We start from the raw sequence: 17,312 nt of genomic DNA, 5'->3' as shown, positions 1-17,312 counted from the left end.
TCTTCTGTAAGCTTTCTCGACTGTTTTTCTTTTATAAAATGTTTTTCTTTTATAACTAAATGTGGAAGATTATGTAACTTTGACACAGCACTCCCTGAGTTCTTTCAACTTCATAATGCAAATAAAAAGAATAATGTGGATGGGCTGTAGCCTTGAAAGGCGTCTTTGCATATTCCAACATCCAGACAACAATAGCCTTGATTGTTAAGATCTTTAAATGGTATACTGTATATCTAGGGTTGGTTTTGTTCAGGCTTTTGTTCCATTGTATGTTCACCCAGAAAGCATCACAGCAACCAACAAAAGCTGCCCTACATTCATAGGACTGACTGAATGGGAAGACATGTAGCCATAAATTGTGTTGAAAATCACTGGTATGCATGAGAAGTTGGATTACCTCAAGCGTAAATATCTGCGTTGCTGCGAAAAAGGAGGATGGAAATCTCTCATGGTCTCTCATGGTGACACTGTCAGCATGGTTAAAATATACTATCATAGTTATAAATACATGCAAAAAGTTGTGCAAAAATCAGTTGAGAAATCAAAACATGCACTTTTTGCTCATGGAAATGATATGATGAAGATTAAAAAGAAAATGACAGATTACATTTAGTTGTGGACTATAGAGATGGGAATCATTTGGGACGGATTATGATTAGGAAAACTGTTTGCCTCACATAACGGAGATCCACTGACCCGTTAAATGAGGCAAGAGGGGGGGGGGGGCTTGGAGAGGGGATGTGGATGTGGGGATGAAGCAGGCAATTATGTGTGAGACCTCACTGCGCAGTACAATGAGTTTATAACTAATGGGGAATAAATTGAAGAAGGGGTGGGGTCCTAATACCTAAGACAGATACAAACTTCCTGTCACAGGATCTTCCTCTCTGTCTTTTTCTGGAGAAACTCTACAGCAGCCAGTCGGGTAGAAACTTTAAGGTTAATTGGTTCAAAATGCCGGAGGAGGCCGAACGGGAGAAATTAGCCGAAGTCATCAGACATTGGAACAACAACAGACTGGACTTGTTTGAAATAAGTCGACCTGATGAGGTGAGTGGCCTGCAGACATCAGGCAGGGTTCATACGCCACATAAATTCTCTGTTTACCTTTGTATTAACCTTAATCTCTGTAAAAATGTCAATGCCACAGATTTAGATATAGTTTGAAGGCCTTTCACATACCGGGGTCTTGATGAATTAACAACACGAAAATATGAAATACTCGCCTGTGAATATTTTGCATCAAAACTATTCATACCGGCCGCAGTGTCTGAGGCAAATTGTTGTATAGCCTAAACCACTGTTAGCTATTTTAGTAACTCGATTTAGAAACTTAAAAAGCCCTGAGTGAATTTCCGTGTGGGGAAATAGTTATGCTGTGTATATGTCTAGGGCTTTTATTGTGAAAGGTAAGAAGTTGATCTGGTATGCTTTAACAAAGTTGAGAGGAGTAAAGTTTGCTATCTTGGAGCGGAGCACAGAGCCTCCTTGTTGTTGTTGTACACTATAGTGTATGATTTGAATAAGTCCTCCGCTCTTCTGCACAACATGAAGGGTCAATTACAGGGCGACATTATGTTCCCCCCCTACCTCCACCACTATCCTGACATGTAAATACAAAAATCTACTGATGCAGCCATTAGTCGATAATGAAACGATAAGGAAAATATTGGTTAGTGGTTAGTTGCTGCCCTACAGAAATCAACTGACGGCCGTGTGGACAGCATTTAAGGTTGTGTAACAGAGTAGTAACAGAAATACTACTACTTCGAATACTAGGAAGCTATTAGTTAACGGTGTTGACTGAATTGTGTTTGGTGCAACTTACATATTCCTGACCACTTTGATGTGCATTCCTGTTTTTAGGTCTTTTAGGGATTTCTTGAAAGCTTAATTAATAAATTCCTGAATCCAAAGCAGTATTTTATAAAAAGGGACGATTGGACTTTTCATTGTAAAAGCCTATTCAGAAACACACTTGATGAGAGGGAGAAATGAAAGGAGCAGAAAACACACTGGGCTCAGTCAAAAACTAAACCTGTTTTCTGGCAGAACTTGGAGTTTCATGCAGTGATGCGCTTCTACTTTGAGGATGGTGCTGGAGGAAATGTGGCCACTAAGTGCCTACGTGTCTGCAGCAACTCTTCAACTCAAGAGGCTGTCGAAACTCTGTCAGAGAAGTTCAGGCCTGACATGAAAATGCTGACTACTACTTATTCCCTGTATGAGATCCATGCCAATAAAGGTAATCACTCGACTCATACTGTATATCGTTGAAAGGGACAACACACTTAATGAATCAATCAACCAATCAGAAAATAAATCAGCAACAACTTTGATAGCAAATTCAATATTTGGGGGCTTTTGAACTACAACAAAAGCATTCTTAAGATGACTTGATATAGAAAAGACTTGTCAGTCACATATTTAATTTGGTGTTGGAAGTCCAGTTGATTTAAGAATATGCTTTTTGTTTTGTATGTTGAATAAGAACGTAAACTGGATCTGGACGAGAGACCTTTGGTTGTACAGTTAAACTGGAACACAGACAACAGAGAAGGACGTTTTGTGCTGAAGAGAGACAAGGAGAGTTCGGAGGTACCACTCAAACCATTAACTCAAGCCTGCAGTTTCCCTCTCTCTTCACATAATCTCACATCTACGTATGTTATTATATATTTAATGTGTGTTGAACTACAAAGGAACACTGTCACGAGAAGGAAAAGGGAGGCGTGATCCAAAGCTTCAAGAGGACACTGTCAAGAAAAGAGAAGAAGAAAGAGACTAAAGCAACTGACAAGATGTCAGATGATGAGAATGGGTAAAATGTTCACTGTTCACAATCACTTCATTATTTTCCAGACTGTTTGCTTGAGGCCGGCCTGACGGTCAAAATAAAATCTACTCTTTTCAAATAAATATCAAGGTCAACTGAAAAGCTACTGAACAGCAGCAGCACTCGTGTGTCTGACCATGAGGAGAAAAAGAGCTGCACAGAAAACAAAAAGCAACAGAGGCAAACCGCCGCGGGTAAGCAATCTGCAAAATATAGAAAAATAGAAATGATGACCAGTGCAGTCCCATGAATAAGACCATGTACTTCCCATTCAGTCAGTATATTTAACTTCCAATCAATATGAACTGTATATTATATGATACAAACAGGGTGGCTGATGACTTCTGTTTGCTAAAACACAGGAGGAAAGCACACAGAAAATCTTTATCCGGATTTGTCCGATCAACCTGGATTACCAATTGGAATTAAATTCTGTGATATCTGTGAGTATGAAACAAGAAAACGCTTTTCTTCCAGCGTTGTGTTGATACTTGTCATCATGTCCTCCTGCCCCCTGCTGGCGTCTTTTACATTTCAGCTGAGGAAGCCTTCCTATCTGCAGTCATGAATTACACCAACAGCTCCACAGTTCATTTCAAGCTCTCACCTGCATACATCCTCTATGCTGTGGGACGCTATGCGCTGCAACGCCATCACAGGCGAGGCACGTCCCTCTGTGGTCACAGTGTTACTTCGACTGCCAGCAAAATGGTGGCCATGACATCGAAGGTCATCCAGGCAAGCACAGGAAACCTCTTACAATTGCACACATTAAATAAAATATATAATCTATAAAGCAAACATTCTGCTCTGTGAGTTTACATGACACTGCTGCTATATTTGCCCTGCAGAGGCAGCAGGCCATCGCCAGTGCTCTCGCCTTCTGGATGGCCAACTCCTCCGAGTTGCTGAACTTCCTCAAGCGCGACAAAGACCTCAGCTCGCTAACGCGGCAAAGTCAGCTGGATCTGTCCCACCTGGTGCACAAAGCTTACAGGTACAGACGACAAGACCTGCCCATAGAGATTCAGAGATTGTGAATCCAAGCAGAGCCATCGCACGATAAACACGTCATCAAAAGTGCAGCTAAAAATCACATGTTTAGCCTGCTGACCAGGCTACCTACCCAGTCAAGTCTTTGACCTCTTAGAAACACTACAAATCTTTAGCCACCAAAACAAACCCCTTTAAAATAGGTTCTTATCCACTGCAATAGCAACCCTGAGCTCCCAAATCCCAACCATACAGACACAGGAACTACTTCAACACGGTGTTACGTCCACATGCATTTCTTCTTCCTATGTCTGTAAATATTGTCTGTGGACATTTTATTATCCGATAATTCATATATACCAGATATGTGTGTATAAGATATGCAACAACAGAACAGAGCTTGCAGTACATAAACGCCAAACTATTAACAAATACAATTAATAGAAATATGCAGCTTTTTGGCTAAAGGCATCTGGCCGTAAATCTACAGTTTAAAGTTTTTGTTTGTGTTTGTGTTTTATTCCCATAAGTTGCCTGCTACAGTGTCTTCAGAATGACTTAAGGAAGCACTTGCCAACTTTTTTGATTGATCCTGAGCAACATGGCGCACTGCCAGCTGGTATAGGTAAACGTTTCTTTATTTGTACAGTAATAATTATCTGACTGAGTCCACCACTTAATCTAAGACTCTTGGAAGAGCCGATGTTGCCTCCCTGTTCACACACTGTAAACGTTTTGTCTTGCCTGTTGCAGAGATGGTGCTGAACACCTTGATGAACACCATGTCTCTTCTGCGCCGCTGTCGGGTCAACCCTGCCCTCACCATTCAGCTCTTCTCCCAACTCTTCCATTTCATCAGTGTCTGGCTCTTCAACCAGCTCATGACCCCAGAGGCCAACACTCCAGGCCTGCGCTCCCACTACTGGGGAGCCGCTCTCCGCCAGAGGCTCGTGGCCATCGAAGCCTGGGCGGAGAGGCAGGGCCTGGAGCTGGCTGCTGACTGCCACCTCGGACACATCATCCAGGTTAGTCCCTCCCTGCACTACGTGTCCAAATAAAAAACAAAAAAGCTAAGAATGGGCTTTTATGAAATATGGAACTAGTGTCTTCTACCACCAATTTGCTGGAAGTTTCTACCTCAAAACTGAATCAAATTACCTTTTTTACTATATGTATATTGTGAGCTTCTTTGTAAGATAATATATTTCTGATCTTGTTTATGATTTGCAGTTTTTATCTCGGCTTTTATTTACGTATCAGTGCACATATTTCAGTCAGCACAAGCTGTTAAAATAGCATTGCCTGGCTGTTTCTAGGCAACCATGCTCCTGACCATGAACAAGTACTCGATGCAAGACGCGAAGGCCGTCCACAATACCTGTTTCAAGATGAACTCACTGCAGCTGCAGACGTTGCTAACCGGCTACCTCTATGCAACCAGTGAACCTCGCATTCCAGCTGTGAGTGCTTTTCATCTGTTCTTCCACTCCTCCGCTGTGCTTGAAACTACGACTGTGGCGCTGCTTTTTGGGGTAAAATCCTGTCTGACAAATAGCCTGTCGAAATGTAAGTACTACTATTAATCAGAGCATATAGGATTAAGGTTTGCATTGAAGCAGCAACAGCCTCAACCACAGAACAGGAGCTCGGCAGTATGGATTTAATAATATGAATAATTGACAATGATGAATAGGATCATGAATAATAGATGACTAATAGTAAAGTGAGTTGTCACATAAACCCTTTGCCTTTGAGTGAAATATTATATTTTGCATGATATGAGGTGTGTGTGACGACCTACTCTGTGTGACAAAATACATGTTGAGTTTCCCATTAAGCCAATATTACAGGGAAATCATTTTGTGAATGCGCTGTGTGCAAAACCACAGCCATACAATACTGCCCTCTAGTAGAGCCTGGGTTTACCATCCGAAACTACAACAACAATGCATTTGTATTTTGAGTTGTACAAAACAAGCAAGGAGATATAGCCAATCAATTTCCAGCTACCAGAAAAGAGTTGCAACTTGGGAAATACACAAATAAATACAATCCAAAATTAAAACTATTTGTATGCACTTAACAACTACCTTAATTGGACGAGACTCTAGGAATCTGAGTAATACCTTCAGAACAGTGTTAATCCTGCTCATGCTAAAGATAATTAAGCTAATGTTGTAACATGGATAAAAAGACTCTTTTGGTTTGTGTCAAACAACCAAACAAAAATAAGCTCAGCCAAGACAAGAAATTGATTCACATGTGATACCAACGCAAATACTAGGTGCAAATAGTGACTTTAGCATAAAAGCATAAAGCAGCCAGCAAGGTGGGTGCAACAGAAACTACATTATCAACCAAAAGACGAACTAACAAGTTGCACATACTTAGATTTGTGAAGTAAAACGGGAGTCACGTGTTGTCGACATCAGGACAGGAAACTCCAGACTCCTCTTTTGTGGTGGGCGGGGCTAGGTCGACGTAAATAAAGATAAACTAGCTGCGAGTTTAGGCTCCTAGCAAGTCTCTAGAAATACTCATTTTACACACATTTTATTTTAAGTATCAAAAAAATAATAGTATCAAAAGCAAAAGTACTTAATATGCAGAAGAATGTCAGTATTATTATTCTATATTATTGGATATAAGCAGATTCATTGCTATGTAAATAGGACTTTAATAAGATTTAGTGGTGGAGCTTTTGGCTACATTATACTGTTGATTATTCTCAGCAGTAACAAAGCTTTATATTCTATCAAATGATTATAAGTTTTGTATGTTAAATCTTAACATTAATAGCTGAGTAAAGTGAATTAATGAAAAGTAATTATACTGAAGTAGGAGTGTAAAGTATCACAAGTGAAACTAGGCAAGCACAGTAAAAGTACCTCAAAGCTTTACTAGTACAGTCCTTGAGAGAAAGTCTTTGTACTTTTCACCAGACTCTGACTGCACTACACAACATTAATACTGAAACTTTCTCTTCAACTGGTACCCTACCACTGCAATATTAGGGACAATATCACTGCAAGATTACATTAATGTTGTACTTTTCTACCTCCAGGGAGGTCAGCATCATCTGCAGGAAGGTCTTCAGTATTCTGCTCAGGGTCACAGCAGGCAGATTGGATGTTGCTTCCCTGAAGCCTTGTCACAGAATGACAAATGCCAATCTATACACTAGAACGACCTTTTCCTGAAATATTTCCGCTGTCTGAGCCACTTGTCATCCTCGCTGCAGGATTTGATCGATGCCGTAGTGACGGCTGCGAAGGCCTCAGCAGATAACCTGATTCGGAGCGAAGGACGGGACGTCCAGCTGGAAGAGAGCCTCAGCCTACATCTGCCTTTCCTGCTGCCGGAGGGAGGATACTCCTGTGACACTGTGAGAGGAATCCCGCTGGGGTTTAGGGAATTCTTGGAGCCAATTTGCCGTAAAGGTTTGGAATTCTGAATAGTCTGTCATATTTGCAAAATGTTGAAAATATTGTAGAATACCAGGAATGTCGTGTATCTAAGATAAACACGCTTAAAATAGCTTCTTTCTCTTCCAGGACTCTGCTCTCTGACATCCCAGCCAAACTCTAAAGGTGACTGGACCGTGTACTTCAGTGAACCAACTTCCTCTGCAGAGAGCACATGTTTGGTAAGAAAATCGTAGAATTTAATTTGAACATAAAATCAAGCATTTATGGAAGATAAATGTAATTTATTTGTATTTTCCTCAATAGGCAGCACACAGAGAGCCAGACATTGTGACTATCACACTGAACAAACCTCTGAACAGTGGGATGGGGGTCAGCATTGTGGCTGCAAAGGTGAGTGCCTCGATTCTGCAAAAAATAAAATTAACAAAACAAACACCAAAACTATCTTCTATCACCAAAACCCTCTTATTATGTCACAGGGAGCAGGGCAAGAAAACCTTGGGATTTATATCAAATCCATTGTCAAGGGAGGACCAGCCGAGATGGTGAGATCTAACGTATTTTGTTCATCATACTACCTTGAGATGTGCAGTGTGCAGAATCATTTAATGGAATCATACAAGGATTGATTGAACTGAATCAAAACAAAACAAACAAAATCTCTACTTTGTGCAGAATGGCAGGTTAACAGCTGGGGACCAGCTGCTGAGTGTGGATGGTCAAAGCGTGGTCGGCCTCAGCCAAGAAAGGTCAGCTACATTAAAGTTTCGCCATGTGATCAGCATGACTCCGTAGTGTTGTTGTTCTGTTAGTCTGGCGTTCCACCACTTTGGTCCAGACAGAAATATCTCAACAACTATTTAATGGATTGCCATGACATTTTGTGACACACATTCATTTTCCCCAGAGGATGATTCGTAATAACTTTCACAACTTTTCCTCTAGTGGTTCTGTGTGAAAAGTCTCACCAACGTTTCGATGGATTGCCATGAAATTTGTCACAGACATTCATGCTCTCCTCAGGATGAATTGTAATAATGTTGGTGAGGACTTTTCATCTGGCGCCATCATCAGGTCAAAATTTTAACGCGTGCAATACTTTGCTTTATGAGCAAATATATGCAAAAGTAACATGCCCAACGACCTCAGCTGTACCGTGTTTAATGCACATGTTTAGCATGTGTTAGCATGTTAAACTAAGATGGTAAACATGCTAAATACACCCGCACAGAGCGGCTAGCATGGCTGCTGTAGACTCTTCTTGTTTTTCTCATGAAATAAAAGTGATAAAATACACAACTGTGTATTTGGTTGGACAAAATACTGATGTCCAAATATTGAACAAATACCAAGTATTTTTTCCCCATGGAGCAGTTTTCAAATAGCCAAGTGATAGAGGCGTAATCCTTTCTTTCAAAACTCAATCAACATGAAAGAGTTATGTGTTTTACTCTCAGATCAAGACCCAGATAATCTAATAAAAAGTATGAAAGGGTATACAGTCTTATATAATATATATATATATATATATATAATACAACATAATTCTTATATTGATTTAGGGCAGCAGCGATCATGATGCAAACCGGCCCCGTTGTGACCTTACAGGTTGCAAAGTTTGGAGCGAGCTACCACGGCCTGGGAGCTCTGCTGACTGAACCGGCATCAGAGAGGACAACAGGTGAAAACACCATAAAACTTCAACCATCGTTGGTGGTTGTTTTTTTCACTTCTGCTCTCCATGATTTGATTAAGGCCCTCTCTTGCTTCCCAAGGCGTTACGAGCCACAACAAGCCAAACGGTAAAGCGCTCATGCTGTACAGAGTTGTGGATCCTGGTCCGTCAGAACGGCTCCATGGAGGCAGCAAAAGGTCGAAACACCAGATAATGCAGAGAAACAGACAACTGTATCGCTCCAACCCCAACATGAACAGTGGGTGCACTTCTATTATCATCACGTATCACTGCTGGGCTCATAAAGTAAATACCTTGATATGAAATATGCTTAATGCTTGAGGGTGAGTCATAAGAACAACTCCAGCATATTTATTTTCTCCTTATTTCAGCGTGTTTTCCCCCCGAGGATGGAGATGAACCTGTCGACGCTGTTGTGACAGCGAACAACATGGCTGCTGTCTCCAGTGTCAACCTCTGTGCTGATGTGAGATTATCCTAAATTTCCCCGTTTAATTCATTGTAACGTTTGTTAAACATTCAGTCACTATAAAAAAGAATTGGGGAAATATTCAAACAAGAAATCATTGTTTTAACTGAAGTTGTGTGACAAAATGACCTTTTTTATGTCCGTATTCAGACAGTTCACAGGGAATACTTGACACTTCCGACCCCTAAATCCCAGGACAAGAACGTGTCTGAAGCCAGTCGACCACAGCACACATTGAAAGTGTCTATGAGGCCTTTAGATGGACAGTACTCCAGTAAGAGGACCTTCATGGTAAGTCTTCACTAAAGAGCCTAAAAAACATATGATAAGATTAGGAAATACAATACATTGTTAAAGATTAATACAGTGCTTCCCAACATGTTTGTCTTGTGACCTTTTATAAAAAGCAGTGCCCCTTCTTCCCTTCTAGCAGTTTTACCGAATAGACAATTTTCAGTATGTTTTTATTTTAATAATATACTAAATTGTGTTGCAGAACTTTGTTTTATCTTCTTTCCTGCCCCATTAATCATCTGACGACCCCTCAGATTTATCTTGTGACCCTTTGGAGGGGCCTGACCCCTTGGCTTTGAAACACAGGATTAAACTACCTTTACTAACTGTAATAGTATTACTTTTACTTTTTATACAGTCCTTTGTAGTACCGTTTGGTATTATGTGCTTTAACAAAGTACTTTTAGGGTTTTAGATAATAGATGTGGGAGCTTATTCCACTGCTGATTGTTCATAAAATAACAAAAAACACACAATACAAGACAGTAAATGGTACAAAATTCTCTATATTTATCCTTCTAGCGCCAAGCTCTGTCCCAGGAGGACTTGTGTGTGGACAGCGGAGGCCCCCTGCTGGACAAAAGGCAGAACTTGTGGGAGCAGAAGGAGCAGCGTGCAAAGCAAACCATGAGCCACTACTCATCTTTCCCAATTCGCTCAAGTGTTTCTAGTCACGACATCCTCTCAGATTATTGTTCTCCTACAAAACAGCAGCAGGGCAGCCGCACAAGTGGCTCTGGGGTCTGGAGAACTCCTTTCTCGCAACATCCAACACCAACGCCTTCCAACCAGCCCATACGCATCGACATCCCTGTAACCAGAGCGGTGAACTCACACACATGTCCTCTCACCACCTTCCAGAGTTCATCTTTGCTGGCGGCGAGGATGAGCCAAACCCTGAAAGTACATGGATATAAAAACAGAGCGGATCATATTTACGCATGTCCCATTGCTGCAATCAAGAAGCTGCCTCATCCCTCGCTCTCCTTACAGCAGCAGAGGTCCACCACTCACATGGGTCAGGCTGCAAAACCCCAGGTGAGCATCACTCCGACAAAACATGTCTCCTTCCAAGAACCCCCCACTCAGCAGAAGCAGAGCTCGGGTCCTACGAAGCCGAAAGAACCCCAGGAGCGGTCCGACCCGTGGAGGAGGGAGGCCCAGGAGACGCTGGAGAAGCAGCAGAGGCTCCGTGCGGTGGAGCTCCTGGAGCGGGAGGTGCAGGAGCTCCAGGGCAAAGCGAGGTGCACGGTGGAGGAGAGCGACCGGCTCCGAAGGCTCAGCCTGGAGTGTCAGTTTCAGAAGAGGCTGCAGGAGGTTCAGCAGAGAGGAGAGGATGAGGAGGATGAGGAGGAAGATGAGGATTTGGACATGATGGTGACAATACAGCAGCTGGAGAACAGAGCACAGGTGAAGACCCACGCAGATGTAAGTTAAAGGAAAGATATTCACTAAATTCTTCAAGATCCTAATGAAATTATGTTACCAAAAGGCATTCTGGGAAATGAAGGAAATCCCTAATTACAGTAGATTGAAGGAAAGTGAGTACAACAAACATGGTACATGATCACATATAAATGATATATAACAGATAAAAAGTACAAATACTAATAATTATGATTATGGGACATTATGACCTCATCTACAAACACTCTTTGGGCTATAGATTATTACTACACGTTTGGACCATATTGTAGTGTTTTACCAGTAAATATAAATGTGTTTACTTGTTCTTGAACCACTAAATGTGTGTACGTCCGCTTAAAATTAAGTGTTGAATGTAAAGTTTCTCCCAAACTATAGAGAAACATATTACATAAGTTTACATAATATAAAAAATACAATGTCTAAACAAATGTTTTTAATTGTCTTGCTTTAATCAACAATGGAATACTTGTGTGAACTATAGATCAATCTGAATGATAAAGTTGACATTTAAAAAGCCACAATAACCTGTATTTATTCATGTTCCCCATCTTTAGAACAAGAGAAGCTCTGCTGGGAACGTCAACACTGAATTGAAAGAGTTTGAAAAGCCGGCAGAGACAAAGGCACAGACAGGTAATTGTTTGTCGGTTTCATTTATTCATAAGAGTTCGTGCTCATCAGACATCTTATTTTGTTGTACATTGAAACATTTCCATGTTTTTGGCAGATCAAAGACAGAGTGGACGGAGTCAAGACTTTAACAACATGTCATCAAAAGAGTGAGTTTAAAGTGTAAAACATTGAAATTCAATCAAATCTAATCTATAGTGACTTGTGCAAGCTTCTTAATTACATCTATTTTTAAAATAGTTAAATTATTGCAATTTAATTCTTACAAAAAAAAAAGCTTTTGAAAGAGGTCCCTGAGTAGAATAACAGTTTTACTTACTTACTCTGTAAATACATTTTAAAACGGCACAGGCTACCGTTTGTGTCCCCGGAAGTGATTCCCCCCACACAAGTATTCGTGCTGATATAATCTAATATCATCTAATAGCATCGTTCATTCACAGAAACCAGGAGGAGAAAACCAGGAGGGCGTCGGCTCCCGAAAAGCTCACATTCAAGCAGCGTCAGCGTCTCTTTTCTCTGGCGTCCAGTGCATAAGAGAAGGTTCAAGATTTGTAAACAGATGCCTCAGAGGAGGCGCATGTCTATAGAAACAAAAGTAATCATTTGCTAAGCAAAATGACAGTATACAGTAGTACCATGTGAAAAAAGTGTGATGATGTATTTACAGTAGATGCGTCCCAAAGGCATCCGGTGTGTGATGTCAATAGTTGTTCAGTATTGTTTCCAGGACATTGAGTTTTTTTTAATCACCTCTTTAAACATTCATTAAATGCTTGTATTTTTCTATTCATAGATAATAAATTGTTCATTTAGCAATAAAGTTGAGGCACTTCTTCCACTTATTTCATGCTTATTAATTGTAAAAAGTAAACACTGCTCCTTCCGCTCCTTAGCAGAAGTAGCAGTGTGACTTTATTCCTGCTGTAAAAGCTACTTTGTGCGCTGATAAAAATGCACCACAGCTTTCTCTTGTTCGTGAGTTTCGATGGAGCCTTTCCGCAGACTTCGGATCTCATTGATGGCGTCGATCCCAGATATCTTTCTGGTCTTCACCAGGTAGCAGGCCAGCATGGTCCCTGTTCTTCCGTGGCCGTGCATGCAGTGAACTCCCACACCCTGAAGGGAACAATACAAGGTTTATTTAGTTCACTCACCTGTAACACACCACACCCATCCTGTGTTACTGCTATGAGACACGAATTTGCATTTAGTTTCTTTGTCTTTTGTGATATTAAATTGAATATGTTTTAGGTTTTAGACAAAGCAACCAATTTGAGGACATCATCTTGGATTTTACAGATGTTTTTCCTATTTTCAGACATTTTATAGAACAAATGATGAATCTTTTAATTGATAAAATAATCGGCAGACTAATGGGTAATAATCAGACACTCCAAACAAGATTTCAGTGCTTGTGAGAGTCCTGAAAGTACTTTATGACCATTAGCATCCATAAAGCACGGTCTATCCAGTATCTATATCTTACCTCTCCCTTGGAGTTGGCCTCTTCCACGATAGAGAGGAATCTATCAATCTGACTTGGCGAAGGAGGAGTGAAGTCCACTATCTTGATGTGGTGCAGCTGTAACTCTGGGCACGAGTCATAGCAAGGTGGTTTTCTCTCGCACAGGCACACCAGGTGTTTGATACCGTTGTCCAGCAGGTACTGGTATTCAGATGCCATCCTGGGTAGCGCCAGTCCGGCCAGCATGTCTGGATCGACCCAGGAGAAATTGTGTGGAGGAGTGGAAGCCATGCTAGTCAAGCTGAGAAGAGGACACCAGTGAAGTCAAGCCAGTTCCTTTACATAAACTACTTTATTTCAAGAGTTAAGGGCATTAGAAAAAAAACAGGCTAAGACTAAAAAAGTGAATACAGCTGTAACCAGGTGAGACTGTGTGTGTGTGTGTGTGTGTGTATGTATATATATATATATATATATATAAACATTTTAGTACATATTACCTATCCAACAGGTTGAATAAGTTGGTATCAACAGTCATGAGAAAGTGCAGAAAGTATATTGACTATAAAGGCTATTTGATTAATAATTAATAACATTACATATTTCAACATATTAGGACATGCCTGATGTGGAAATTCACTGTGCAGGCCTCACTAGACTTCTGTGGAGAATTTCAGTATTAAACGCATTATTAGTAGGATTTAATAACACCCCTAGTGGTGAGTAGAAGTGTTACAATAATAAATATGTTACTCACAATATGTTTCCATATGGAATGTATTATAGGTTTACAATATTCTTACTTATAGAGGATATTATATGTTACAGTATATTAACTCATTGAATGTATTAAATCATAGAAGTATAGTCACTGTAGGTATTAAAACACTAAGAATAGTTTTGAGGGTCAGATAGGGATTCTGAGTGAGGTGTCAGACATGCAGCAGCAAATGGAGGCGACCTCATCGGTGGAGGATGGGGCCAGTGGGACGGTCAAATGCCAAGCTGACCAGCAGGACAGAGAGGAGGAGTCCAAGATGTTTTGCTAAGGGATCGATAATGGGAGGGGACAGAATTCAAATGAAGCCAATCACTAATCGCCACGGAGGGTCATTCACACGTTTTATGACAGTATCGGACACTTTCCGACTCTCAGGGGATACAAAAGACAATGTTTTAGGGAGTTTACCTCAGATCACTGCAGCTCTCATTTTCAGCTAACTGACCGCGCCGGACTGTGAGGAGATGCGTGTATGTGGTCTCTGCTCTCGAGAACATTACTATTGATAGTTAATTCGGTTTGTAAGTGAACTTTGTGTAGTACATTAAATATTGTTTTTAATTTGAACCGGATCTAGCTCATTCTTCTGATGCGCGTGCGCAGTAAGAAGCTCGCAGCAGAAGAGTACCTGCGGACTGCAGGCTCCTTCATCCTTTGTTCTTAAAAACCTGACACTTCACCTAGTTTTACAGAAGAATTAGAAGAATAATGCTAGAGTTTAGTCTCTAGTTTTAGTTAGCTGGCTACTTTAGCTGAAGTTATTTACCGTTTATCTTAGCACACATTAATGTCCCGTATCTCCCGCAAACTACTCGCAAAATAACTTACAGTTTTCCGTTGAGAGGAAGGGACGTTCCGCTACTTGTCGAGCTGGTGCTACCTTGCTGACCGTTAAATTACTTGCTACGTTTCCTTATTGCGGTCATGTGGTCCGTCATCCGCGGACCACATGACCCGGAAATAGGTCTATTTCCGGGCATCTTGGGCTATCCAAGCACCCGTACCGTAGCACCACGAATAGACGAGCATTACATTTCAAGTGCCGGCTGACGTGACTGAGGTTCCGCGGATGACGGACCACATGACCGCAGTGTTTCATTCAGCATGCTAGGTGACTAGCCCTACAGCAGTAACAGTACGAGTAGCTCACAGTCTTTATATAAGCAACGCTAGCTGTCGCAATACTAGGTCATAGCTGACCTTTCATCCGGGTGGAAACCAGCTGTCTTTAAAAATCAGAAGGTTTATGGTAAGGTTTATGGTCTGTGTCCATGGTAACGACAAGTCAGGATGGCCGAGCGGTCTAAGGCGCTGCGTTCAGGTCGCAGTCTCCCCTGGAGGCGTGGGTTCGAATCCCACTTCTGACAGAGTTTTTTTCTTGCGGTACATAAATGTCCATCTTTAAATTGTGATTATCATGATTTCATTGTATTGTTATGCATATATTTATTACTGAAGGATTGTGTGTTTATTGTGTGTAGAAACAATAAATGTCATCACTTTTGCTTTTAGTGATCTTAAAGGGGAACTAAACCCCAAAACCATGAACTCAGTACATTAAAATAAAGTATTGGCTGCTCTCCTCCCGGAGCTATGGAGAGGCTCCACGATTATAAATGAATAAAGAGAAGTGGAGTCCTTATCGGAGGAATATAAAGCAAAAACTTCCGAGTTTATAATTCAGATGTAAATACCCGGATCTTCCGCATGTATGGGCCCACAGAGCATGCGCACTAGCGTTTTCCTTAGCCCCGTTTCCTGGCACACTTGTTCGGCCTCGTTCTTGGGCTCATTCACATGAACGGAGGTAGGAAATAAACTCTGGATGCGGCCAATAGTGCGTTTTACTAACGAACTAACTTCAATAAGTAAAGTAAGGACTAGTTATGTGTTGTATAGTTACAGTTGAAGTCAAAGAGTAGGAGACATTCAGTTGCATCATTATGTTATTGCCTCTGAAATTTATAATTTAGGTGAGGATAAAAGCGTTATTTTTCTTCTTAATTGCTTCTCTATTTTCTCTGAAATGGCAATTCCTGCTTCGTTAACCTCTACTGGAATCATATTCCATAACTTCTTACCTTTCATACAACACCAAACATATGTGTATAAGAAATTAATTTTCTCGGTATATTAATTTAGCCGTTTTTTTTGACTGGTAGTGATTAATAAAGTCAAATAAAATAGTAAAATCATTGCTTTCCCTGTTGGGTCATTGTTACAGGGACTCAGACTGCCCCATACCATGAAACATAAGGGAATATTTCAAGTTTTTTAGTGCATAAATACATATAAATATATCTGAAAATATCTAAACCAACCTTCACCAAATTACCCCAAACATCTGGTATCATTTGCAGTTTAAATATCTAATTAGTACTCGAATGTGATTTCTCAGCCTGCAATGCAATGTTTCCAGAATTATTTATATGTGAGAGATGTCCTCGTTGAGTCCATATTGAATCATTCTTGTTTTTAATAACGTTTTGGCACTTCCAGATGGAGGACGCCCCTGTTTTATACAATCTCCACATGAATGGAAATAGAGAAGACTGTTTGTCCATTTCATGCAATAGTTAATGATACAAACACAAACATTCAGAACTCACAGCACAGCACAGTTTACTTGCTAATCATTTTATACAAACAGTAGAAAGAGGGTTTTGTATCTGAAGGAGACAAACTGCATCACATTTGCCAGATAGATGTTGATACACAGAGACTTGATATTCAGGTATTTGTAAAGAAGAATCACAGAGTCGAATGTTTAAACATCCCATTAAAAAGCTAACCTGTTGGTGTAAAAACAACAAATAAAAAGTAAACAGAGCTGTTCCACGTACAGTTATAGAAAGATATCTAGGTGATAGGTAAAGTCGAAATAAACATAGACAACAACTTAAAAAAACAATAATCAGGTGGCATTTAGTGGTTTATTTGGGTTTGCTGTCCTACGTCACTCGACCCGCCCACAGACCATTTAACAGAACATTTGGAAGTCCCAAAAAGAACCACAAATTATTTTATCTATTTTTTTTTGTTTGTTTTGTACACATCACAGCCTGAAGACTTGTTAGGTTGCCCGTCATGTCTCTGGGTTATCATCACACTCATCATCATCCTCCTTTCTTTTTGTGTCATCTAAAAGCACAGACCTCTTCAACATGTTGCAACACCCCTTTAAAAATCACAACCACAACCCCTTTAATAGTTACATGTAAACTCTGTGGGTTTTAATTTTTGCACTATTTAGGTGCCGTCTGAGAAGGGGGGGGGGGGGGGGGGGGGG

At 40.6% G+C, this 17,312-nt stretch overlaps 2 protein-coding genes and 1 non-coding gene across 3 annotated transcripts; 2 read left to right on the top strand and 1 right to left on the bottom strand.

Annotated features, from left to right (window-relative positions):
- The first annotated feature begins 954 nt into the window (after positions 1–954).
- On the top strand, positions 955–11,999 carry afdnb (afadin, adherens junction formation factor b). Its single transcript, XM_031847209.1, has 23 exons — positions 955–1,050; positions 2,053–2,245; positions 2,492–2,598; positions 2,703–2,821; positions 2,927–3,030; positions 3,199–3,279; positions 3,375–3,574; positions 3,688–3,833; positions 4,360–4,454; positions 4,583–4,854; positions 5,146–5,289; positions 7,071–7,269; positions 7,384–7,475; positions 7,561–7,647; positions 7,737–7,802; positions 7,933–8,006; positions 8,820–8,966; positions 9,082–9,191; positions 9,325–9,419; positions 9,573–9,713; positions 10,239–11,126; positions 11,699–11,777; positions 11,872–11,999. The coding sequence occupies exons 1-23, from the start codon at positions 955–957 to the stop codon at positions 11,925–11,927; spliced, it is 3,591 nt and encodes a 1,196-aa protein (XP_031703069.1). The 3' UTR covers positions 11,928–11,999.
- Positions 11,784–14,958, bottom strand: dusp23b (dual specificity phosphatase 23b). Its single transcript, XM_031847439.1, has 3 exons — positions 14,852–14,958; positions 13,264–13,543; positions 11,784–12,893 (listed from the first exon to the last, which is right to left on the bottom strand). The coding sequence occupies exons 2-3, from the start codon at positions 13,531–13,533 to the stop codon at positions 12,708–12,710; spliced, it is 456 nt and encodes a 151-aa protein (XP_031703299.1). The 5' UTR covers positions 13,534–13,543; positions 14,852–14,958; the 3' UTR covers positions 11,784–12,707.
- A 349-nt stretch (positions 14,959–15,307) lies between these two features.
- On the top strand, positions 15,308–15,390 carry trnal-cag (transfer RNA leucine (anticodon CAG)). The gene has a single exon. It is a non-coding gene; the product is annotated as a tRNA-Leu (tRNA).
- Positions 15,391–17,312: the final 1,922 nt, after the last annotated feature.

The sequence above is a fragment of the Anarrhichthys ocellatus genome, unplaced genomic scaffold (assembly GCF_004355925.1).
Source record: "Anarrhichthys ocellatus isolate YVR2014 unplaced genomic scaffold, GSC_Weel_1.0 scaffold7, whole genome shotgun sequence".
NCBI classification, from domain to species: domain Eukaryota; kingdom Metazoa; phylum Chordata; class Actinopteri; order Perciformes; family Anarhichadidae; genus Anarrhichthys; species Anarrhichthys ocellatus.
This window is presented reverse-complemented; position numbering and strand designations above follow the sequence as displayed.